The 25,967-nt window shown below is 33.6% G+C and overlaps 1 protein-coding gene across 1 annotated transcript in view; it reads left to right on the forward strand.

Annotated features, from left to right (window-relative positions):
- Nucleotides 1-25,967, forward strand: part of LOC123717254 (scavenger receptor class B member 1) — an 81,993-nt gene that overhangs the window by 45,121 nt on the left and 10,905 nt on the right. Inside the window, exons 3-6 of the mRNA XM_045673149.1 lie at nt 20,579-20,670; nt 21,094-21,254; nt 24,408-24,546; nt 25,007-25,134. Coding sequence (XP_045529105.1) covers nt 20,579-20,670; nt 21,094-21,254; nt 24,408-24,546; nt 25,007-25,134 — 520 coding nt within the window. The remainder of the gene's footprint in view (nt 1-20,578; nt 20,671-21,093; nt 21,255-24,407; nt 24,547-25,006; nt 25,135-25,967) is intronic.

Genomic DNA, 25,967 nt, shown 5'->3' on the forward strand with positions numbered 1-25,967 from the left:
TACATCCTGAACCTCACAGCTTATTTTCTTAGGTAGCATACTCACTTCATGTTTAGAAATTCGACCATGAACTCCATGTACTGCACAACCCTCCCAAAGGCAAAAAATAAAATTAAATTTGTAAATTTGCGATCCGACCGGAGCGGAATCGCGCCCGGTACACCTCAAATAGCGGACACTTAATAAAACCGCTAGTCTATGAGGCCGATGACAAAACTTTTCTATTACCATATCCTTCATACCTATTTCAAATGTTGTTAGTAGATATAGCTATGTGTTAGTCTCGTGTGCATATGGACCTCTCTTGGGTCAAGGCTCCAACCATTTTCAAATCTGTCTATCTTCTTCTCTCTAGTCTTTTCCTGCAATTACAAGTCATAAGCATTACATCTTTCAAATATATTGTTTGACTTTGTTTCTTGTGCTATTTGTGTTGATCTAACTTTAACTTAACCTTTGCTGTGAACCCAAGTTTCAAGAACATCCAATGTGAGGTATTAAAAGTCTTTTTGATAGAAATCTTATTTTACATACTGTCCTGTGTACAATTTATTATTTGTTCAGAAATCAGAACGCATCACAAATTATATATATATATACATTAAGATGTAATACGCGCATTTTTAAATGTTTTACGATGGACTGTACCGACTGGACTATTAAAAGCAATGTTGGTTTAGTGGCTTCAGCGTGTAACTCTCATCCCTGAGGTCGTACGTTCGATCCCCGACTGTACCGATGGAATTTCTGTCTATATGCACATTTAACATTCGCTCGAACGGTAAAGGAAAACATCGCTGATACCGGCTTGCCATATACCCAATCAGTCGACGGCGTGTGCACAGGAGGCTGATCACCTTGCCCATTAAATTAACAAATGATCATGAATACAGAAATCTGAGTTCCAGACCTAAAAAGGTTGTAGCGCCTCTGATGTATGTAGCTCTAAATGACAAATAGGAAACCCTTATGAAACCTTGAACCTTGGCGATGGTCCAATATGATTCAATTTATGAATACCATAATAATATTTTAATAAACTACTCATTCCATAGTAATGTTTCATCAAAACAAAAGATGTATCGTATTTCAACACTTTTTATTATATAGAGACGAATGATTTGAAGTTTTGTTTGTAAAACTCTAAAACTAAAGAAGTGATTTATACAAGTTCTTTAAGCAAAACATTGATATTGCTCTTTATCAGTTAGCGCGTGACCATCAACGAATTTCTCTCTGCTCTAGCGAAATATTACCAAGATACGTGCCAATACTATAATGATAAGCTCTTCAACAGATATCTAGAAGATGTTATGGTCTTCTAAAGACCTGTAATTTGTTTGATTTTTGCCTGTTATTATGTGATAAATAAGAATAATAAAACCGTTTCTTTTAACAAAACGTATATAAAAAAATTAAAAAAAACACTGGTTGAACAAACTTTTTAGGTCGGGCTCTCAGATTTCTGTGTCTGTTTCATAATTATATCAATCTAATAGGCAAGTGGGTGATCAGCTTCCTGTGCTTGACGGTTTCCTTCGAGCGAATGTTAAATGACAAAGTCCGTCAGAGTACAGTCGGGTATTGAACCTACGACCTCGAGGATGTCGCATGCTGAAGCCACTAGGCCCACACTGCTCTGTACTCTTACGAAAATAGTTATTGGTTATAATTACAAATATTTTGAAATCAGTAGAACTAACTAAATTGTACCAGTACCCTACATTACAGAGGTCATAGACCCTAATTTAAGTATAGCCTTAACCATAGAGAATACCGTTAAATATTTGCAATCAAAAAATGACCATAACTTTTTCTTAACAACCGTTCACGCACTAGATTTAACAATGGATGTGTTTGATTTGTATTTTTGAGACTTTAAAATGAGACTTCCATATTTAAGCGCACAAACGAGACTTAGTAAGTTGCTAGATAAGTCTGTGTGTCAAAAATGTATTGGTATTTGACATACGAAGGACTTAAATGTAGTTTCTAAATGTCAAGGCTCAGAAATATAATGAATATAAATTATATTTCCATGGCAAAAACAAGATTTCAACGAAGTTTAGATAGAATTGCAATCCTCAACATTCAGTTATCCGAATTAAAAATACCACCAGCAGTCCATGCACCTCATGAACTAGATACAAAGATAGAAAGACAAATTCTGCAAAGATCTGGCAGAAGTTATGCAAAACAATACACGAAAGACGTCATAGAATGGTATCCTAGAGATGGGAGAATGAAAGGAGGCCGTCAAATAAAGTGATGTTAAGTTGAGCGGCTAGAAGGATGGAGAGGATCAGCTCGTGTAAGAGACGAAACAGCAAGGGGAGGCATATGTCAGCAGACAATCTGACCTGACTAGAGTGTTTTAAAAAAATATATAATTTTTCTAGATAATTAACTATGTAGTCGTCGTAGGTAGTAAATAACTTACATGGTTGCATTGGTAACCCTGATGGTTAAACACTACTATCTTTTTCTTTTAACAACTTTTTGTATGATCTTTACAGCAAATTCCAAAAAGATGCGTCTTAACCTAATGTTGAACATCATTTCCCATAGCTTGTTCAGTGTTCTACCTGTCGTATCCATACAAAAAAAAGCTTTATAAATAGTTAAAAAGTATTTTATCGCTTAAGTTAAAATTATTGTAAATGTTTGTATTTGGTATGTGAATAAAGGCAAATTAATATTAAACAAATTCGTTAACACACGACGTCAATGTGATTTGTTTTTCTACTGTTAAATAACACATAATAAAAATACACCCAAAACACTCATTAGTTCCGCGGTAATATAAATTAAATTTGAATATAAGAAATAAGAAAACATAGCAATAAAATCTCTATTAGTAAAATCAAATGCGTCATTTGATTAATTAAAGACGTGAAAATAAATTAGTTTGTTAGTCCGTTACAGCTTGCACATACGTTTGAGTAACAAGTTTGTGAGGTTAGGTATTTGAAATCACTACTAGTCAATCTCAGTTCTTAAATAGATCTCGGACTACCAACGTGTCATAGTTATTATTTGTGGCGAAAAAAACTTCATTGTTTTTATTCTATTTATTTCTAATAGATTGCCAACGCTCGGCACACTCATGCATTGGTAACAAAGAAAAAGGTACAGGATTCAATATGACAAGAACTTATAGGCAAACGAATAAAAAAATACATCGCTTAGATTTTATAATTATAAAAAAACAGAATTTATTTGATAAGTGTGCCGCTAAATAGCTAGCTCGTTTATCAATCTGGATATATCTGAGTTTAGGCCAAAACGTGTTCTGTAAGGAGTTGTAATACCTCCGTAAACAATATATCAATTAATTTTCTTCGATTTTCCAATGACTGAGCACTCTATCCTGGTTAGTTGTTGACAACTGCTTTTTTGTGATGGAGAAAAGTAGTTGATGTAATCACACCATCTTCCTTTAACCTTTTGAGTAAGTACTAGTTGCATAGACCATCAAGTAAAAACTTTGGATAATATAGTTTTAATCCTAATATACGAAAAACTCTTTCACCCATTCAAAAGTTAATACTCGTTAGTAGGTTTTTTTATGCCGGACAAATTACTAAATGAAAAAAAAACAGCTACGTTCTTGTAGCTTTTAAATTGAAGCAAGATTTAAGACATTATGTTTGCGTTTACTCCGCAAATTTATTCCAAATGTGTTTTTATTAGAATCAGCTTGATGGATTGACTCTATGACATCAAGACAACCTCTTTGTATATACAAACTTTTTACAGGCTTTTTTTGTTTCTATGTGTTTTTTTTTCTTCTCCTTTTTATCAACATAAAGCCGGTATTGTTTTACAAGTTTCTTTAGGTATATTAGTTCTACATAGTACAGTGTAAAAACAGCTACGTATTAAAGATCTAGAATAATAAAGATCTATATCTCTCTCTCTGCAGCTGTAGGCACTGCGTTTCTGGAATTTGGAAAGCGGCCACTTGTAAAACTCGGACCTCCGCGCGTGCGCAAAGCAGACGACGCCATTCTTTGTTCTCCAACCTTTTGTTTAGGCATTACGTTATGGCAGCAATTTTTGTTTACAGTAAATGATCAGTCTTGACTTCCAAGCGTTTCACTTCTCTCTGACCGAGCGCTCTGTTTTATAGTGATTATAAATGTCAAAAAACTATACGTAGAAATGATAATCTGTCTTTTAATTAATATTAAGTGTCGAGATTTAGCGTGAAATATAAGAACGAAAATATAAACTATTTTAAACCAAATGGTGACTTTCATCAGTATAATACTCGAAACAGAACAAATCTAACTGTAGGACCACCCAGGCTCCAAAAGATAAACCACTCCTTATATGGATTTTTTTTTCGTTTTTACAATAAACTCCCAAGCGAAATTAGAGAATTATGACTGAAATTCAAAACTCTCATAATCTCTCTTAATCAATGAAGCTTTTTATAAATTTGACGATAATTTAAATGATCCTAATATTGGGATTGATTTGTTCCAATTAAAAAAATTATGTTTGCTCTGCCTTACAAACAATTTCTATTACTCAAAATTTGGCGATTAAAAACTTCTTGCCCGCTCTACGCCCTTGACTTGCGAAACTGGTAATAAATGTAAATTTAGAATCAATTTACCATCTTTTTTGTTGATGTTCATAAGTGAACTTGGTTACCTATATTAATAAAGTTATTTTGAATTTGAGTTCTATTATTTTTTTGCCACTATAATGTCCTCCAGACTCCAGGTCAGCTTTGACTCGTGGGTATGTGACGTAAAACGCAGCAGATACTATAGCTAACAAGCGTATATCTGCGGAGTAGGCCTATTACACCTTGTCCGTAAATCTATGGAAGCAAAACTTGCGCAATTTGAATTACTATTATTAATAAACTGGTCTCTTTTTGTCAAATAGTGTTTACTGTGTGATGAAAAGAGAAGGCAAATGTAAAGTTATATTATTTTGAATGAGGCGTATCTTCGAGTAATTGAAGATTTATTAACAGTATCTAAGCATAATTATCCAGTGGCGCTGCAATATGCCGTAATTGCATCAGTTCCTTTGATAAATTTTATTTCATAACCAGTCGTGAACGCAAGACCTCATGGTTGAGGGTACCCTTAAGGCTTACTCTGTTGTAGTATTTAAACATACACTTAAAGGAACAACGCTCTATAAGTTTTCCGGTTAAGTCATTGGCTCTGTAAATAACAGTGAATCGTAATGACATTTAGTAACCTACTTATGACTTTCTAAGTAATAAGTGCGAAAGTGTGTCCAATTTTTTATTCCTCTTAACGGCTTCTATACAAAATTTTACACTGAAAAGGTTTTAAAAACATTGACAATACACACTTTAATCACTTTCTTACGTAAAACAGTTTCTTGTCTATGTACGTGATAAACTAAAAAGGTATTGTTTATTAGATTTTTTATAGACATTAACTGAAGATATGGAACTCTTAAACAGTACTTATTATACATATCTTGAACACACATACATATAATATTCATACGAAATTCATCCATGTATCTGTGTGCTAGTATTATAAAGTTTGGATGTCGCTTATTTCCGTAACAATTAGTCCAAATTGAAAATTATGTTAGATATAAGCATATAGATATAGAAGTGAAAAACATTTACAGCAAATTCCAGGAAGATGCCTCTTGTTGAACATTCTTTTAAGTTCCAGGAAAGTTATTTCGAAAGCGTATAATAAATCTATGCAGCTCGTAAACACAACATCTTAATAGTGACCTTCAGATAACAATGCATCTGTCTATCTTCCGTGACTTACTCGTCGTTATAGCGTAAAGTAATTACAATAGCGTGAAAGTACGAACACAACACGAAATATGTACGAAGTTTTACTGGGACAGATTACCACGCACAAAGTTTTTTAAACGAGAAAGCTGCCTGCCTGCCTTCAAGAAAAGAGCGTACTGATTCTTAACTGGCTAACGACACGTGAGCCTTGTTGCATTGTGAGTGTCTATCGGCGGTAATACACCAAGTCAACCGTACCAATTTGCCTTAATCATTAAACACATTTTAATGATTAAATTCTCGATCTATAGTCCTACATATAACTTTAAATTAAGCACCAGATAAGCGTTGTGGACAAATCTATATACTTGTGTCGTAAAAGGCACAATGTAAGACCAGGACTCGTTCCCTAATATGCGAGGAAGTGCTTGCGCCATAAATCTGCCTTGAGCCCTTTCTTTAGACAATGAAACTTTGGCTGTGGCTTGGGGCCTCTCAACTCAAACTCGCATTTGAATCCACTTTTCCGCTTTTTTAACTCACTCGTACAGTGAAGACAAAGCATCCAGAGGAATCCAGCATCAGAATGGACTTCGTGTTTCGGGCACAGGAAGCGTGTCTAGGTGCTTATAAGGAAAAATATAAATATTAGGAAACACACACACAGAAATCTGAGGCCAAGACCTAGAGGGTGTTACGCAACTGTTTTGTTATTTTATTATATGATAGTTAAACACTTATTTATTATAACGTACTTAAAGTTGTGGTAGAAGATTATCGTAGTTATCGAAATTCACTAATTGACCACAAACGACATTGTGAATATAACATTTCGTATGATTTTTCCGTTCTTAGAAAGATTACTCAAACGCGACAAATCAAAACAATAATCCTTGCCCGACAGTACTACCGTGAATTACAGTGGTTCACGTTGGCTGATTCAAAGTTAATTTTATATATCAAGGATATATTTTTTTCAATTTTAATTCTGGAAATCTCGTAATTCAACATTAAAAGTTAAATACATTAATTTTACTGCCTAAAGACTTGACCATTCAATTGTGTTTCAGATTAATTAAATAATATTTATATCAAATATGTATTTGTTATTTGTGATTCGGCTGAAAAGGCTAGTGTACGCTAGGCTAGGGGGCTGTTGGCAGACTTACCAGTTTCTACGTTTACTTATTATTTATTGTGATTAAAATAGCGATTTGCCAACAATCAGTACAGGACAATAGCAACCTTTTGTTTGTTTGGGATGTCAAAAGTCTTACGTGAATAAGTGATAATTGAATTTGATTTAATCAAATCACTGCTCAATTATAATATATATAATAAATTATAATTGAGCAGTGTTGGCCTAGTGCCATCAGCGTGCGACCCTCACCACTGAGGTAGTGAGTTTGATCACAGGCTGTGCACCAATAGACGTTCTATGTGCGCATTTAACATTCGCTCGAACGGTGAGGGAAAACATCGTGATGCAACGGGCTAGCCTTAGACCAAAAGTCGACAGCGTATGTCAGGCTCAGGAGGCTGATCACCTACTTACCTATTTCTTACATTGACAAATGAAACATACAGAAATCTGAGGTAAAAAATCTCTTTTTATTCTAGTTTTCACTTATAATTTATTCACCCGTTTTACTTTAAAATCAGTTTTCCTAACTGATAAGTTTATAAGCTGAGGTGTTGTTATTACGGTCAAGGCTAGCAATGATTTATCAATAATTATCGGGAAGTAGATTTTACGACGACAGGGCCTTTCCAATGAGCTAATATTTGGATGAGTCAAATTGTAATTAACACTTATTACCAAAGTGTGAATGTCAAATAGAATAAAAAAACTCGGTTTAAAATGTAGGTTTTGGATGGAGAAATATTTTTATTTTTTTATGACAAAAATATACTTTACGGTTTAAAACCACATAATTGAGCCACTGGAGTCGCATCATTATGTGCCAGTTACTTATTTTAAATTAGATCTTACGTTTTATATAGCTGTTTTGTGTTCAATGTCTTCTTTAATAACTATTAATATTAATCAATCAATCGTATTGTTGTCATAATGGTCGCTTATGTCCGTTTGAAATTTATTTTCAATTATATTCGCAGGTTTTCAGCCCTTATTACTTTTTTCAACAAATAGTGTGTTGCAAATAACAATGTTGTAAATAAAAAATAAATTCAACATTAGGTTTGGCATGGTCCTGTCTAGTCACTTGTGACCGTGATTGCTATATATTACTTTTATATCTCACTCACTATTACTTGTATACAATTACGGTAAAGTAATTTCTTAACTTACGTTAATTATAGAAAAAGAATGACCTTATTAAATAACTATAGCTAAAATTCCCAATTTTAATAAATTGTTTAATAATTTAAGTACTTTGAACTTAAATAATACTAGAAAATTGCGATAACTTTTTATTACAACAAATAGTGTCTTTCAGGGTTGCAAATATCTGATGTCGTAAACGTAAATAAATTATCAACATTCGGTTTGGCATGGTCACATCTAGTCACTTGTGACTGTGATTGGTGTACACTTAAATTACTTTTATATCTCGTATACAATCACGCTAAAAGTGATTCTTAACATATGTTATGTATAGAAGAAGAAAGAAGAATTGTTTTTAGTTTTATGTATTTTTATCTTAACAAAATTGTAAAAGAAATCTTCTGGCAATGATCATCGTCGTTGATTCGTCGTCGTCGCGTCGTTGACTCAAATATGGTGTAGTTCAACTGTAAAGTATAGCGATTTTATGATGTACAGGAACACATACTTATTTACTTCGAGATAAGCTAAAATAGAAACATTTATGGCGAAGTTTTAAGCATAGTGCGTTTAGACACATATTGCTTCATATTTCTGACGAGGGCCGCTAGACCCGCGAATTGACGTTCGCACCATACTTAGCCTATATTTAACGTAGCTTAATACAAACATATGAAACGTTTTGCTATTAAACTCATAGACTATTCGCTTTTCCAGATAAAAAATCAACTGTTTTTTTTTAATATTTTTAAAATTTTACACTCCGTAAAAACCTTCCTCTGAGGTCAAGAAATAAAAGAAATGAATACTCATATTGATCCAGCCGTCTAAGAGGACTGCGCTTGGCAAAATATTTTGCGATTGATTTTCATTTGTATAGATTTCTCTGCAGAACGGGAAGCCTTTAGATCCCAGCCCCCTAATTGATAAAACTTAATCAATGACACCCATTTTAACTTACTCGTATGTTTCCTTTCATCACAGCGTAAACCATTTGAGAGATAGAGATAAAAATGCAAAAAATTATTGAATTTAAATCAATGCGTATAAATACAACTCATAAAATTGACCATACCATGTCAAAGGCGGATTAGAGAATATTGTTTGAATGTAGGAACATATTTTGAATGGGTTCAATTCGCCCCTCATCTAAAAAAACTCGAGAGCATTTTAGGAAACATCTATAATCTCAGTTTAGCGGCAACATTGCGTGTAATGACATTGACCATCAGCTTTCTAGTTTCATGAACTTTCTGAGAAAGTGTTGGTAATATTACGTTACTGAGATAATGGCAACTTACCATTTCAGTACATTCCATTATGTGATGTGATTTTGGATATAATTACTTTCTTGCCTGTTTATGCGCTATAATCTGTAATCATAAATAAATAGTAGTTTTTTTATTATTTATCATTCTTTATACATTATAAATAAAATAGAAAACAGTAAAAATCTACTAAGAGGTCTTTAACCTTGCGGCCAGAAGGGATATTTTCAAATTCTTTATAAAGAACGAAACGAAAACAGAATGGAAAGAAGAAAAATGTTGGTACCCTCCACATAATTAATTTCTGTTATGGAGCCAAGCAATCACAGAGTAGGACAAAAAATCCTTTTAAGTATATAATAAAATAATAATAATAAAACATGTTTATTCATTTTAAATTCAATTTCATTACAATGTGTAAGATTTGGGAACCCTTTTAAGTAAAAAATAAAAATAAAATAAAATTAATCGACCCACTATACTATATCTATTTAACTCGTCGATTTTCATCACAGCGTGAGCACAATTCGACAAAAAGAAGAAAGACTTTTATTTAAAAAGGGGCAATGAAACCTCTTTCGCTTTCATGAATAAGGGGATTAATGTTAAACAGCTAACGTATGGCCCAATTTTAACTAAAATTATTATAAAACTATTATACAATTAAGTGATTGTTAATATATCAGAGGGTTTAAATCTTTATAAGCAGTGTTGGCCTAGTGGCTTCAGCGTGCGACGCTCATCCCTGAGGTCGTAGGTACGATCCCCGTTCGTGCACCAATCGATTTTCTTTCATTGTGCGCATTTAACATTCGCTCGAACGGTGAAGGAAAACATAGGAAACCGACTTCTCTAGACCCAAAAAGTCGACGGCGTGCATCAGGCACAGAAGGCTGACCACCTACTTGCCTATTCAATTTACAAATGATCATGAAACAGATACAGAAATCTGAGGCCCAGACCTAAAACAGGTTTTAGTGCCATTGATAATTATTATTATTAAAAGTCTTTCAACTTGTGACCTAATCCCTAAACTAAGGCGTGTTGTGAGACTACAACTCCTTCTTGGTAGAAGTAGTATACAAGTTTTATAGTATGTGACATAAAGAGCAGTGTTGGCGTAGTGGCTTTTGCAACACTCGTCCCTGAGGTCGTAGGTTCGAAGCCCCGCTGTGAACCAATGGACCTTCTATGCGCGCGTTTAACGGTGAAGGAAATCGTGAGGAAACCGGAATGCCTTAATATCGACAACGTACTTGCCTATTGTAACAAACAAAATGATTACGAAACAGACAAAGAAAAGTCTTTAATATGACATGAAAGTATAAAATGTATACTCTAACAGTAATCTAAAAAAAATGTTGCGTTATTGTTTTTTTTACTACGTTGGTTTTTTTTATCACGAACACTGTAAACGTTAGGTACGTTTAACTCGAAATTTGGTCCAGATGTAGGCCGATTCAACAGTAAACGAAACTACACACATACACATAACAATCTTAAATTAGTTTATAAGATAGCATGGCTATGACTATAGAAAAAGTCTTGATTTAAAGTGAAATTGGAGCCAGATTACTGCAGAAATCAATTTTAAAACCATTTGACAATGATATGGGAATGTTAAGGTTGTGTACCAATTTTATACATTCCCATTACTTTATTTTAAATCTACCTTCTTAAGAAAAATAATAAAGATAAGATTTATACTCCTTGTATAAATGAGTCCGCCCATTGAGTTTATATAAACTATTTCTATAGTATAAAATACTTTATCATTAAAACGACTCCACTAACACGTGTCAAGGCTATCCAACTTCTTCAGTGTCAAGGACACCACGGGCCTAGTGAGAAGATAGATAATACCATTCCATTTTGATTAGTCTTAAGTGCTAAACAGTGGTAAGTAGATACAATAGTACACAAGAACAGAGTGTAACTTTAACAGAGACTGTAACTACTGTTATTGAACATAATTTAGATTAAATATTCTTATCAGTGAATTAGGTTAGACTGAAATCTTATGATAAAAAATGTCATTGTCCAGAAACAATTACACAACCTTATTGTTAAGTGCTAATTAACTTTTATAGGAAGCAGACAGATATAATGAGAAAAACCCTAGCATGTCAATATCACCATAAAATGTAAATGTAACCACAATCTGTATTTTTCCGAACACGGAAAGCTGCAGGTCAGAGGTCTGTCTGTGATTTGCATTAGACAATGTGAGTACTATAAAAATAACATTAATCAAATAAATGGCGATGTCTGTATTTAATATGTTCCAATATGATATTTTACGGCTCCAGTACCATTGTGAGAATAAGGGCAAATCTCTAAGTCTCACACATGTACATCAAAAATTATTGTGTGAGACTTAAATGTCACCAGCTCCCGAATGCCTTTATTCAATTCGTGACCCCAGTACCGTTGTGAGAATAATGTAGTTTGTTCTAGGTATGTGCACTGAGATCACACCAGCCCTCGAATGTCTCATATGTGTACTTTAATTCTCATAGTTTATTTACTTTATATTGGCAGCTTATATAACGTTTACAAAACCAAATGTATATATTTACAAAGTTCATTAATGTACGAACGACCTACCCTAGCATATACTACTTATAAATATTGGTGTCACTGCATATGTGTTTTGCGTGTTTTGCATGACGATTTCATAACAAACTTTTAATATTGGTAAGTAAAAAGTAAGAAAATAATTCTTAAATATCTAATAAAGTTTGCTTGGCAATGTGACTTAGATGCCTAATCCACCCACTTCCCACTTCCGGCGTTGTATAGACCAAGTCACAGGCTTAACATTGTTATAAAAACCTAGTGTATTTGTTGTCTAGGATTAAAACCGTACGCAGCATTATAAAATGTTTATGCGTGATTATTTAATTCCGTAATTGCCATAAAGAGACTGAATTTACAACTTAGCTAGTACTTCCCCGTCGTTTTATTTCTCGCAACCTCATTAAATACTTGACGTTAGTGATCCAGTAAATTCTCATCAACACGTACGAAACAAATAAAAATAAAAATTATGTAGGCAGAAAGAACTGACTAGAAACTCTCCGACACTCTTTGAAGACTTTTGATTTAAAAGATGTTTGTAATATTGCAACTTGCTCCGCATGATAAGGAATGATCCATAATAATATACACTTGTTGGGCAGAAAGAACTGGCTAGAAACTCTTTGAAGACGTTTTATTTAAAAGATGTTTCTAATACTGCAACTTGCTCTGCATGATAAGGAATTATCCATAATAATATACACTTGTTGGGCAGAAAGAACTGGCTAGAAACTCTTTGAAGACGTTTTATTTAAAAGATGTTTCTAATACTGCAACTTGCTCTGCATGATAAGGAATTATCCATAATAATATACACTTGTTGGGCAGAAAGAACTGGTTAGAAACTCTCCGTCACGCTTTGAAGACGTTTAATTTAAAAGATGTTTGTAATATTGCAACTTGCTGCGCATGATAAGGAATGATCCATAATAATATACACTTGTTCGGCAGAAAGAACTGGTTAGAAACTCTCCGTCACGCTTTAAAGACGTTTAATTCAAAAGATGTTTGTAATACTGCAACCATCATACATTGCTCCGCATTATAAGGAATTATCCATATAATATAATATATACTAGTTGCGTGTTTTCACAACTACAAGCAGACAGGCAATGCACTTGCGAGTCTTCTGGCATTGTAAGTGTCCATGGGCGACAGTACTACTTACCATCATGTGAGCCTCCTGCCCGTTTGCACTTTTAAAATTGAACAAAATTCATTATAGCATTGCATTGAGCATTTTAATTACTTGTTTCCCGTGTTACAACAGTTTCCGTGGCCAATTAAAACTGCAGTTTATTAATTATAATAGTAGGCATTTGAGCTTTGCACTAGATCTAGTACTAAAAACTTGATATTTCTAAATTACCAATGGGCCATGCAAGGACAAAAGGTGTAACGTACGAAGGCAGGTATCAGAACGACATGCCACGCTAACAAAATTATTTCGACCGTTATATCTACAACATCTAGATCTTACCCATTAGGGCCAAAGTGCCAGCCATTCAGTGCTTACACTGGTCCAGGATCCTTTCTTTAGGTCTGAGAAAGAGCAGGACCTACCTACTTACCGTTTCGTTAATAATTTCCAAGTAATTTAAGTTTCGTAAATTAATTTCTTAGCAATTCAATTTTAGATATGGGAGGGGGGGAGGAAGATGTGGGGGTTGTCATGAGAATTTTATCTCTATAACTTCTTAAAAGCGAGTTAATTACATTACTTTTAACCGTATGTGTTCCTTCTAAACCGAAACCGATCTTTTATACCGAATAAGCTTAATAACGTAATATAGAAATTCCCATTGATTCGACGAAATCTCAATTGCGATTGGACATGGGATACTATATAATACCTTTGGAATCTAATTGACACAGTCACGATTGTTACCGCAGAGGAGTCGAATGAGACCTCTCCCCTTGCTCCATTATATACTTATTAAATACTATTTTACCCCTGTAGGTATTCTATTTGTATAGCTATTAAGGTTTACAATAATTTACCAAAATAAATAAAGATTTTGCGACTAGATTCTTTAAAAATCGACTTGGTGTAATACACTTTTTGAAAAAATGTAGTATTCAATAAATTATTTAATAACATTTGATATGATATGTACGATACAAATAATATAAGAATTAACCAATTCATATGACTAATAATGTAAAACTACATTAAAGACAAATTTGCGTGCCATTGTGTGTGGCAGAATATGCAAACTTACTGTTGTACCACGTTACACATTTTTGTACCATATTCTTGCAATAAATTATTATTATTAAATTAAGAAAATTTCTACTCACACCATTAAGGGTAAGCTAACAACTAATAATAATAATAATTGCAAGTTCAATCAAAATTTCGCATATTCCACCACAGATAAATGCAAATTTTGTTTTCTAAAGGGAACTTTACACATAACATTACATTATCATAATAGCCAATTGTTATTATTAATAGGAAATATAATAAACAGTAATTTAACTGTTTTTAACATTCTATGTATTAAATAGCTTTACAAATCAATTAAAATAAGTAGTGGCTAAATGGCCAACAAATAATCACATATAATTGAGACGCCCGTAAATGTTTTATGGTGTCATTTGTGATCGCAATGATATTAACGTACCTAGTCGAAATTCTCCAGTACCATATCAGAACTAGTAATTTCATATATTATTTAATTACTGAAATTGAGAAAGATGCACTGAAATTCTCCCTTCAAAGACAATGGAAATGACTGAAGACGAGGTCAAGTATAATGACAGGACACAAAGACTGGTACACTGGCCACAAGTCGGAGAGGCCAAGTGCCAGATGAACAGTCGAAATTGTGATGACGGGGAAAAATGGCAGGGCCTGGTAAAAACTAGACCATTGTGTAATGCCCTGGAAGAGGCTTTCCATATAAGATTTTATTTTATTACTTATGGTTAATGTCTTGTGTCGTATATGTTGGTGCTTTTGGGGTACTAAGAAATGTCGGTTTCCTCACGATGTTTTCCTTAAGCGTTCGAGCAAATGTATAATGCGCACATAGAAAGAGCGTACATTGGTGCAAAGCCGGGATTGAATTCACGATCTCAGGATTGAGAGCCGCACGCTGAAGCCACTAGGCCAACACTGCTCCTGAAATGCGTACCAACCGTAAAGTTATACCGTACACCATAAAGTTTAATCGACGGATACCGCTATCTTAGTATTCTTATTATTATATTCTTAATGAGTAGAATAATTCAATTAAACGCTGATTGTACCCAATTTTTTTAAATCTTATTATTCATTATCGTTAGCGCTAATGTCGCAAATATCTACGTGGTATGAAAATGTTGAGTTTACCTACTTGCTGTTTACATTAATGCATTTGTTTGCACATTTAATTGACATGTTTTAAAACTATAATATATCATACAATGCATCGTTCATTTTCCTTTGTATATAATTATAAACTTAACAAAAAATGTACTCTCAACAAATATTGTAATGCGAATATAATAAAAAATATATGTTTACATAAATCGATATTTCGATGACTTTAGATGGGTCGGGTCGACCCTTCGATTCGGTAGACACTTAAAAAATATTTTTTTATATATATTACAAACTAGCAGAATCATCTTCATCAACTTCATCTGATGTAAAGTGACATTCTTAATGCCAGAAGGCTCGCCTTTAGCATTGGTGCGCTCTTTTCTTGAAAGACCAAAAGTCGAATTGGTCGGAAATACTTGTGTCAGGTGGTTGCACATAGAGGTGGTATGAGGCAAAGCTGCCGTATAAAACACTCAGTTATGGAACGACGGACGTCGAGGTGATACGGGAGGTATTTCGCATTAACCTTGACATTCGATGATGAATCCCAAATGCAGACGATCTGAACAGTATCGATGATTAAGTTCAGGGCTGCCCATAGATAACTATTAAACCTGGAGACTTGCAATTGCGTTATAAGCTTTTAATACATTGGTATGTTCTTTTAAGCCCCTAAGTACATTTCACACAGGTGCGAGAAATCTGCTTACCCCAGAAGTTTTACAACAGTAATTGTATAGAAGCGTTCGGAAGCTTCAATAGTATTGTCGTTTGAGATTAGTCATTGCACATCACTTAAAAATTACTTATTTAATTATAATTAAATTAAATAATTATATACTTATTATAAAAGAAAACACTTGGACAATATACAAAGTACTAAAACGGATTATATTAAAATATATCAAACAGAAGACATAATTGCATTAATAGATAAAAAAGAAAGCTGAAATTAAACTCTAAACGAACCACTTAATATTTTAAATAAAAAATGTTGTCTGTAAAGTCGGTGGTTTACGGACGAAAGTTACATGTTGACATCGTCCTAAGAAAAAATTGAGGAAATGATTGCATGTCTTCAAGTGGAAGAGAGATAGATGCAGCGCAAGCGTACAATGAGCGTAACGGGACTGAAAGCGTTACGAGACAAGAGTCATACTTATTCGTGCGTTCATCGATTTATCGACGTCACGACAAAAACTACACTGTTTTTACAGCTAAATAATGTCAAAGTCTTTCCGCTTCTTAAAATATTTCCTCAACACTTTGGTAACGTGTAAAATGTCAAAATGTACATAAATTGTTATAGTTTTTATATCTATTCTTGCGGAGGAAGGGTTTTTGCTCTCCACCACCTAGCCCGAAGGCTCAAAGTCGAAAACTTGTATATGTATATTCATTGCCGTCGGACTTACTTTATAATAAATTAAATTAATTAATTAAATAAAATAATTAACGGGATGATTTAGGGCATTGTAGGTGTTTAGGTGGTCCACTTAATTAGATTCAAGAAAGTTAAGACTTTTTGGATGAATTGGATTTTGAACTGCCCCTTAAACTGAAAAACGAGACATTACATTAAATTTAAATAGGCATCACGTAACGATTGCGCTTGCGATTATTTTATACATAGAGTTCCGATTGAGGCCTTCCTAGTAAGTCAAAGAACTTTGACTGTGAAGCTTCGCTCTACTTTAATTAACATGTTTAAACAAATAAATAACAGAATTCGTTTTCAAAATATGGAAGTGAAAAATAATAAATATATATCTGATGACTACGTGATTTTGAGTTTGACGAACCTAAGTGAATGTATGCTTGACAAAGATGGACTCTTTGCCATACACGCTGGAGGTTACAGATGTCCAGAGATCATCATCACTACCTTACTCCGATACCTACATATACTTAAACGTGAACGATATCAGATAAAAACAAGGATTTGTATAGTCATTTAATAATTAATAATTTATCGTAAATCGAGACGGAAAACCTAGTATTTCTGATAATTGAGGCTAAAGCGAGGTTTTGCTGTAATTATAATCGTTAAAACTAACTCATTTACAATTATATTTATCCTACTTCCTATTATTACATTTCTAATATTATTTATATTAACATAATTTATGTATATTTCAAAATTTAGTTACGTAATGTAAAAGTACACTTGGAATTTCGTCAATCTTAATAAAATTGTTTCTTCTTAAAAAAAAGTTTAATAATTTTTTCTATGAAATTTTTAACAAGCGATTTAATAATACTATACGATAATTATACCAATCTTTATTTAGCCAACACCTAATTGCTTCTAGCTATGAAGTAACTTTCCAACAATCCGTTTATTATTAAACTCAAAGAATCAATAATTTTATTCATATAGTCAATCTAGTACACTTATGAACGTCAACAGATAAGATGTTAAATTGATTCTAAATTTACATTTACTACCAGTTCGCAAGTCAATGGCGTAGATCTTTCAAGAAGAACTGGCTAGAAACACTCCGCCACTCTTTTCAATCGCCAAGTTTTGAATCACACAAATTGTTTGAACTGGAGCAAATCAATCCCAATGATTAGGATTATTTAAACATTCGTCATATTTATAAAGAGCATAATAATCAATAGATTAATTTACGTTTAACGAGGCTTGATTCAGTGGTAATTCTCTAATTTCGCGTGGCAGTTGTAAAAACGAATATAATTTTAAGCCTTTATTGCTGATACCTAGTATAATATATACCTCTTAGTTACATAACCTAACATAATCTAATACATCAGATGTGCCGGTATTATTAATCAGCGTGTCCGGCGACACATTGGCCTCTCCCAGCTGTTTTTTTATTTATTTTCTATTTTATTTATTTGTTAGGTCTTCTTGTCCAAGTTGTCCCTCCAATTCTTTTTATATCGTCTGCCTATCCCTTACTCTGTCTTCCTCTATTTCTTTTTCCATCTCGTGGTAGCCATTCTGTCCATTTTAACTGGCTATGTGTCCCGTCATGTGCCTGTTGCCATTTCAATTGCATTCATTTCTTTATAATCCTTTACTTTGGTCGTTCATCTTCTGCTCTTTTACGATGTCTCAGTGTTACACCCACTATGCTTCCTTCCATTCCTCTTTGACATTTTCTCAACTTCAAAAGATGTTTCTGAGCTAATGCCCAAGTCTGTCTCATTAATCATCACCTTATGACGTAGCTTACCACAACAGTCCGTTTATTAAACACACAAATATACAGTATTTACAATATTCTAAACCTAGGTAGTTGACCTATCTAGTAATAATAATAAACTGGATAAATAGATAATGAAAACAAATTTTAAAGGTTTGGTCCTTGTGGCAGTGTACCTTAATGCTGGCAATTCCTCGCTGTATTGCGATACTCATTCATTGAGCGAGAAAACCACCAGCGCTTAATTTACTTTCCTCTCAAATCAACACAACAATATTCAATTAAAGTAAATATTATGTCTGTGTATAAATGCGATAAACTAAAAATCTTATTCTTATACAGTTTCGCCAACAGATAGTGTATATCTTATAATTTAAATATTAAATTATAAATTAAATATAATTGTTGTTAAAGAAGTCGTAAAATCGTGTCGTAATGCAAACTGCGCTTTTCGCTGGTTGAAGTTGAAATTATAAAAAAAATAATTACAGAGTTTTTGCGTCGGATATGGGCCTTTGTTTATAAGAAAAGGATGTTAAAAGACAATAAAACCTTGGGTTTATTAATTAAGGCACATGTTAAGTTAAGAACAAATTAAAATTTAAAACTTTAACGGACCAAATGAATTGATTTGGAGAACCAGCAATAGTTTTGAGTTGATCCGGCTGTTGCCATTTCACATGTACACCAATTTGTATTATCTCAACTACATGTTTTACAAGAGAGATAGGTATTTAAAGATGAAGCTAGTCTAGTATAGTCTGTGTCATTGGTTTTTCGAAAGAAAACGCACAAAATTTACCTTAAACCTTTACGTAAAAATATGAGAAACCCGTTTTAAATTCAGACAGCATACAATGTTATGTCTAATCGGTATTGCCTTTTTCCGGTTTAATTCGCAAATTTACCATTTTCCTCTGCGTGGCTGGGCCACGCGTTGCGCAAAGACCACTGCCACCTCATTCAAATCATATTGAGTAAAACCAAAAAGCATGGATTTGTCTTCTTAGTGGACGGGTATTGACTTCGAAAGAGTTGCTGCATCTGGTACAGTACAAGATACGCTTAGACTGGCGGCCAAACTTCAGTAATGAGATGCACCCAAAAAAAGAAGAAGATTCTCCTGAAGAATTAACACAGAAAGAGTTGGACTTCATTTGGCGTGAGAGCCACACGCAGGCTTTCACGCATATGTGATGAACTTGTACGCCAAAATAATATTGTTCATGACCGTTTGTTTATTTTTTCTAGTGCGTTAAATATTAGGCAACAAACTTTTTTTTATCAAAAATCCGGTACCAAGAAACAAAAATTATCACAAGACAGTTCAAGGTAGTGTCGCATCGCACAAAAAATTATAATTTTGTTGAAAATATTAACTTCCTTGTCGAATTTAAGTTGTTCGTGTTCGTTTCTCTTATTGACACTTTATGTATGGCAATCTTTTCCATTTACATTACATAATGTTATTCGTATCTCAAATCATAATTTCAGCAATTAATTTCTTAAATTTTATACAGAAACAATGATTTGACAAGTCTTGATAACTAGATTTAAGACCGACTGACAACGTGGGGCAATTTGAGGCTAGTTAAGGTTAATTCCAATCCGAAAATTTAGTAAAATTAAAAAATTTAATTTAATTAAATTAAGTTTTAATTTTGAATTCAGTATTTTATTATATGTTTTTAAAAGTTAAATATTTTACCAAAGGCACGGTAAGGTAAGGCACAAAAAATATTGGGAAACATTATTCTAGAGTCTGAATCTTTCAAGCACTGTCAGAACAACCCTTGGTCGTATACTCGATACTTCATAATCTCTTACGCAAGTTTTATAAACCCGAGTGAGTTAGGTTTCCGATATACGCGGACAATTTTTACGGCGAACTGTTTTCTTAGCAATTTCGTTTACGAGCGAACTTCAATGCATACATAGAAAAAAACACAAACTCCATGCTTCGAACCCAAGACCCGATAAAGAGTCGTTATTGAGATTGTGATTCCTTCATTGTTCAATTTATTAATTTTTAATGCTTAAACCTCCTCGAGGCTTCGGTTTCCGACAAAACAATGACCATTTCGTCTTCGAAGACAGGAACCTTATTTGCAGCATATTATTAGAATATGAAAACTATTGAATGGTTTTCATAAATGATGAACTAGAATAAATATAATAACTAAGAATTACTTTCTTTGTCCGCAGGTCGCCTAGCAGTAATAACATTTAGTATATGCACTGTGGTGCTCGGAATAGTCCTGTCATTTGTGCCATGGCTAGATTATATTATATTAAGGGTAAGTTTATTATATATTATTTTAATAGACAAATACATAATGTCGATTATAGTTGTATATTCCTTAGCCTGAACACATTGTCAATTTTTCATACAATTACTACTGTTTTTGGAACGATGTTTAAACTTCCAAATGGTAATAAAAAATGTGTAAAAGTTCATGCTCCATGCGAACTTTCCCATACCGAGATAATCAACATACTAATAATGAATATGACAAAAGAAAAAACAATAAAGAATAATTCAGAAACGAAACAGCAAAAGATTCTGATTTCTTTGAAAGAAATGTATTAGATGTTGTCAAGTATTAAATGTTGTTATTGAGTCTCATTTCTGGAAATCACCCGTAGTCTTAGAAACCCAACTCTTTTTATAGGTAGAATTAGCCAACCCAAAAGTTTATTATAACGAATCATATCTTTAGGAATTACGCCTATGGAATGGGTCGCTGAGCTACAGTTACTGGCAAAGGCCAGGGGTGATAAGATTAACCAAAGTCTACATCTTCAATGTGACCAATCCGCAGGGATTTTTGGAAAATGGAGAAAAACCAAAGTTGAATGAAGTCGGACCTTTTGTCTATAGGTAAGTTGTACCATTTAAGAAAAGTAAAATTGTCTTTGGTAGTAGCGATCTTTGTAGCAGTGTTGACCTCATTTCTGAGGTCGTAGGTTCCCCGGCTATGTACCAAAGTCCACTTTTATATCTGAAGAGAAGGAAAACATCGTGGAGGCACTGACTTGCCTTAGACCCAAAAAGTCGGCACAGGAACACCTACTTGGCTATTTAATTGACAGATGATTCTGAAATAGATATAGAAATCTGAGGTCCAGACCTAAAAAGGTTATAGCACCACTGATATATAAAACTGTCTGTAATAGTATTTTTTATTATTTAAGCACACTACGTTATATGATAAACTTCGATGCGTCTAAAATTTGTAATATTGATTAAAATTCAAACGATAATTATATATACAAGTGCTTATAAATATATATTGAAATTGCTGTGTAACTTGGAATATGTCAAATCATTTTAAGTGCTCGCCTCTTATAAACACCCATCTTTGAAAGCCCCATGAATTGTGTGAATAAAACATTTATCTTCCGACTTTTAAGTGCACGAAAATGTTAACCAATACATTTTTGTTAAGATGTAGCACTGTTTAATTTAAAAAATAATTTGAGGTGAATCTTCATTATTATTTTGTATACAATCGAAGGTTGTAAACTTTGTTATAGTCATTTTTGGTTAATTTGTTCATTAGTTAGAAGTTTCGAGTTATTCTCAAAAAATCAATGACAATGCTACAACCTTTTTAGGTCTGGGCCTCAGATTCTGTATCTGTTTCATGTTTAACAATCGAATAGGTTAGTGATCAACCTTCTGTGCCTGACGCACGCCGTCGACTTTTTGGGTCTAAGACTAACCGGTTTCCTCAAGATGTTTTCCTTCACCGTTCGAGCTATGCGCACAGTGAAATGCGCACGTAGAAAGAGATTCCATTCGTGCACAGCCGGGGATCGTACTTACGACCTCATGGATGAGAGTGGCACGCTGAAGCCACTAGACCATCACTCTAGTTATTCTTAGCAAGAGATAAATATTTGCAATTTTGTATACAATACAGCAACTTCACAAGTCACATTTAGTTAAAACATTTATATCTTTAAAAAATAAAATTGAAAGCAACATTCATTGATTGGGTTACGTTCTTCCCCTGATCAGTGGGAGCAAGGCAGCTTAAATATTAATTTTAACATGAATAAATCAGAAACTTCAATGCAAATATAATCTCTTACAAAACTTATTCCATACTATTAACGATACAAATCATATGGGTTAGTTTTGTTATTATACACTTAGTCTACGTTAGTTATTGTTATTTCTTCAATTGGACACTTTTATGTAAAGACCTGAACTATTGTATCTGCTATTTACTTCCTCCATCCATTTCTCTCCAGAAACCTTTATGATGTCGCCAGCCCTTGTGGTCTTCCCACGTTTCTTTTTTATGGAGGTCCCCTCGGCGGTCCGTCCATCTATACAAAACATAAGGAAATAATATAAAATTCAATACAAAAAACTTTGCCTTAAGTGACACATTGCACATTTTAAGCTGTCATTGATGCAATCAAAATTTGTTAAAAGCTTCAAAAGATCTCTTATTGAATTATTTATTTAAATACTCTGCAAATTAATTCGGTACGAGTGTATTTTGGATAATATTATATCCAAGGAAGACGGGATAAGAGATGATTTATGAAAAATATATATTAACTAGCTGCCTCCGCGAACTTCGTTTCTCCTTAATGTGGTTTTAGTTAGCCTTAATACCGGACACGAAAGAATAATTTCACTGTATTATCGTCACTATAATTTGAATTTGAAGTAACACGTGGTTGGCTATGCTAACACCAAGAATTAAAAAAGTAGAAGTAATTGAATTTTACGGTATTTTGTTTCATACAAAATAAATTTAATTTATACTTTATCCTCAATAACACGTGGTAATCATGATATTAAATTGTAGCTTATATACACCATAGCAGTGCCATCAATCGATTACTTACTCAATCCAGTCGAAAAGTATCGACATCTATTAGAATCTTTTGGAGTTAACAGATAATTGTGACTATCAATTAATTATAGACAAATAATTTGCAATAAAATAAAATTGCGACTATAATTAAAGATCTAAGCTATCATATCTCTTAAGTTGGACCAGACTGCTCACGGTGTGCCAATTTAATTTAAAATCGGTTAAGTAGTTTAGGAGTCCATCGCGGACAAACATCGTGACAGGAGATTTATATATATTAAGATAAGATAACAAAAAGCGGTACTTCTAGTTCTGAAACACACTCAGATTTCTGCATCCGTTTCGTTAGTTTATTAATGGGCAAGTAGGTGATTAGCAACTGCCTGACACACAGCATCGATTTTTTAATCTACTATATGCTGGCTTCCTTGAGATGTTTTCCATACGGGCGAATATTAAATGCGCTCAAAGCAGTGAACAACCGTTATTCGAACTTTGAGTGCTAAGAGGCAGTGTCAAGCCACTAGGCCAACACTGCTCCCGGAATTAAAAGATCCTTTCATATCCCTTAAGATGGGCAGATTTTACTACCAATAAACATTTTATTGTAATTACTAGCTGCGAACTTTGTACCTAGTCAATTAATGTCGTGTCACAGATTAGCTGATCTTAATTAATGATTTTATGAATGTAGGACAAGAAATTAACTTAATTTTATGGACACATACATGCACACTACTTTTTTAATGTCACAATCAATATATATGTCAATCCTTATTATTAACTGATAGGTTTCTTTATTTTTAAAATCTAATACGCCATTATCTGATTGTGAATATATCTTGTTGATTCGAAACCTGTATTTGATTAAATACGTTCGTTAATTTAAGGGGAACGTATCGGAGGGATAAACAATAAATGTTTGACACTTACGAAACCCGTGTATGATTTGTGTTTGATTTATTTTTTCGTAAATTTTCCAAAGATTTTATCTCACCTCTTAACCTAGGTCCATTGGCAAGGTTGCTGTAATTCTCATAGAAACGAAGGTTAAATACACAGTAGTTTGCGTGAAATCTTTTTACCAGATATCTTCAAAGCAAGGACGAATCCAGATCCAGGCGTTATTTGATATCAAAATAGTGCATATTCCAGACTCGAGACTTCTTCTTTTAACATTGATCTAACATTTCCAGGGAAGACATGGAGAAGGTGAACATAAAATTCCACGACAACGATACGGTAACATATCAACACAACAAAATACTGCGATTTGTGCCAGAACTCTCCGTGGATAAGTCACAGAAACTGGTTGTGCCGAATATACCACTTTTGGTGAGATAACATAATACTTTTCACGTTAGGCAATAAATATTACCACATATCAATTTACACTTTGTTAAATGTCAAAATTTACAGCTATTATTGATAATAGATAAATTGCTAAAACATACATATATTTAATTCGTTTTACCTGATTCATATGTTCGTATATATGTATAAAATTATGTGTATAATAATAATTAAACGTTTACTTCTTATCTTGATATATATATATATATATAAAAGAATATACATGAACCATATTCTTTTCATGGACCTCTAAACAGTGGTCCGTCAACTGGCTCCGATCTTCATCGTTTCTCTTCCAATCTTTCCAAATTAATTACTCCTCGTCAGCCCACCGTGCAAGAGGATATCTCTCTCTCAATCAATCTTCTCATTCTCTTCTCTTATACATAATATATATATTTAAATGTAGAATAAATTAAAAGTAATTTTGTTGTGTCAACAGACAGTTACGTCGTTCTCTCCAAACATGGCGTCTTTCGTGTTTAATCTTCTCGTCTCAGGGCTGTCTCTGACATACCGAGAGAGAGCCAAACCCTTTGTCCACGTCACTGCTGAGGAACTCGTATTTGGGTGAGTAACGTCATTTCTCATAATGCTCTAAAACACTAAAACGTATAAATCGGAAAAGATGCTGTCATAATGCGGGAAAATTATTAATTCTACTATAGTAAGAGCGTTTACCACGGGGAGTGTTAAGAATAGTTGCTAGGCAGAATACGAAATTCTACAACTCAGCGTCATTTAAGTCAGTTATTGCCGTGGCTAGGCACTGAAATATTTTCGAACCAATTCGACTTGGGGTCCTTCAAAATTGGACCGTACCAATTCTTAAAAGGCCGGCAACGCACTTGCGAGCCATCTGGCAATGTGCACCTGGTCATTTGCCCAAGAAAAAACCCAAAAGCGTCCTAAATATATGAGAAATGCGTAAATATTATATATTAGGTCCTTACATATGAAATTGGCGTATTTCGTACTGGCCACTTTAATCACGATGTTCTCCTCTTTGGTAAGGAATTCCAAATTCAAATTTGTTCAGCTATTTACTCATGTATTTTTGCTTCGATGACCGTCATTCATTTGTTTTTCTCTGTTTGCGTCACTCATTTTACAAAATGGAAAACTTAAAGTATCGCATTATTTATACGTACGGGTTCCGCCGTGGCACTAGTGCTGCGGATACGACTCGAAGGGTGAATGAACACAGTTCGTTTTTGGTTCCAACGTTTTCGTTCTGGAAATTTCGACCTGCAGAACGAGCCCCGCGGACGGCCTGAGACCCAAGTATATAATGAAGTATTGAAGGCTATTGTGGAAGCGGATCCATCGCAAACCACATCCGAGTTAGCTGCAGGCTGCGGTGTTAGTGATAAAACTGTTTAAAATCACTTGAAGCAAATTGG

The sequence above is a fragment of the Pieris brassicae genome, chromosome 12 (assembly GCF_905147105.1).
Source record: "Pieris brassicae chromosome 12, ilPieBrab1.1, whole genome shotgun sequence".
Lineage (NCBI taxonomy): Eukaryota > Metazoa > Arthropoda > Insecta > Lepidoptera > Pieridae > Pieris > Pieris brassicae.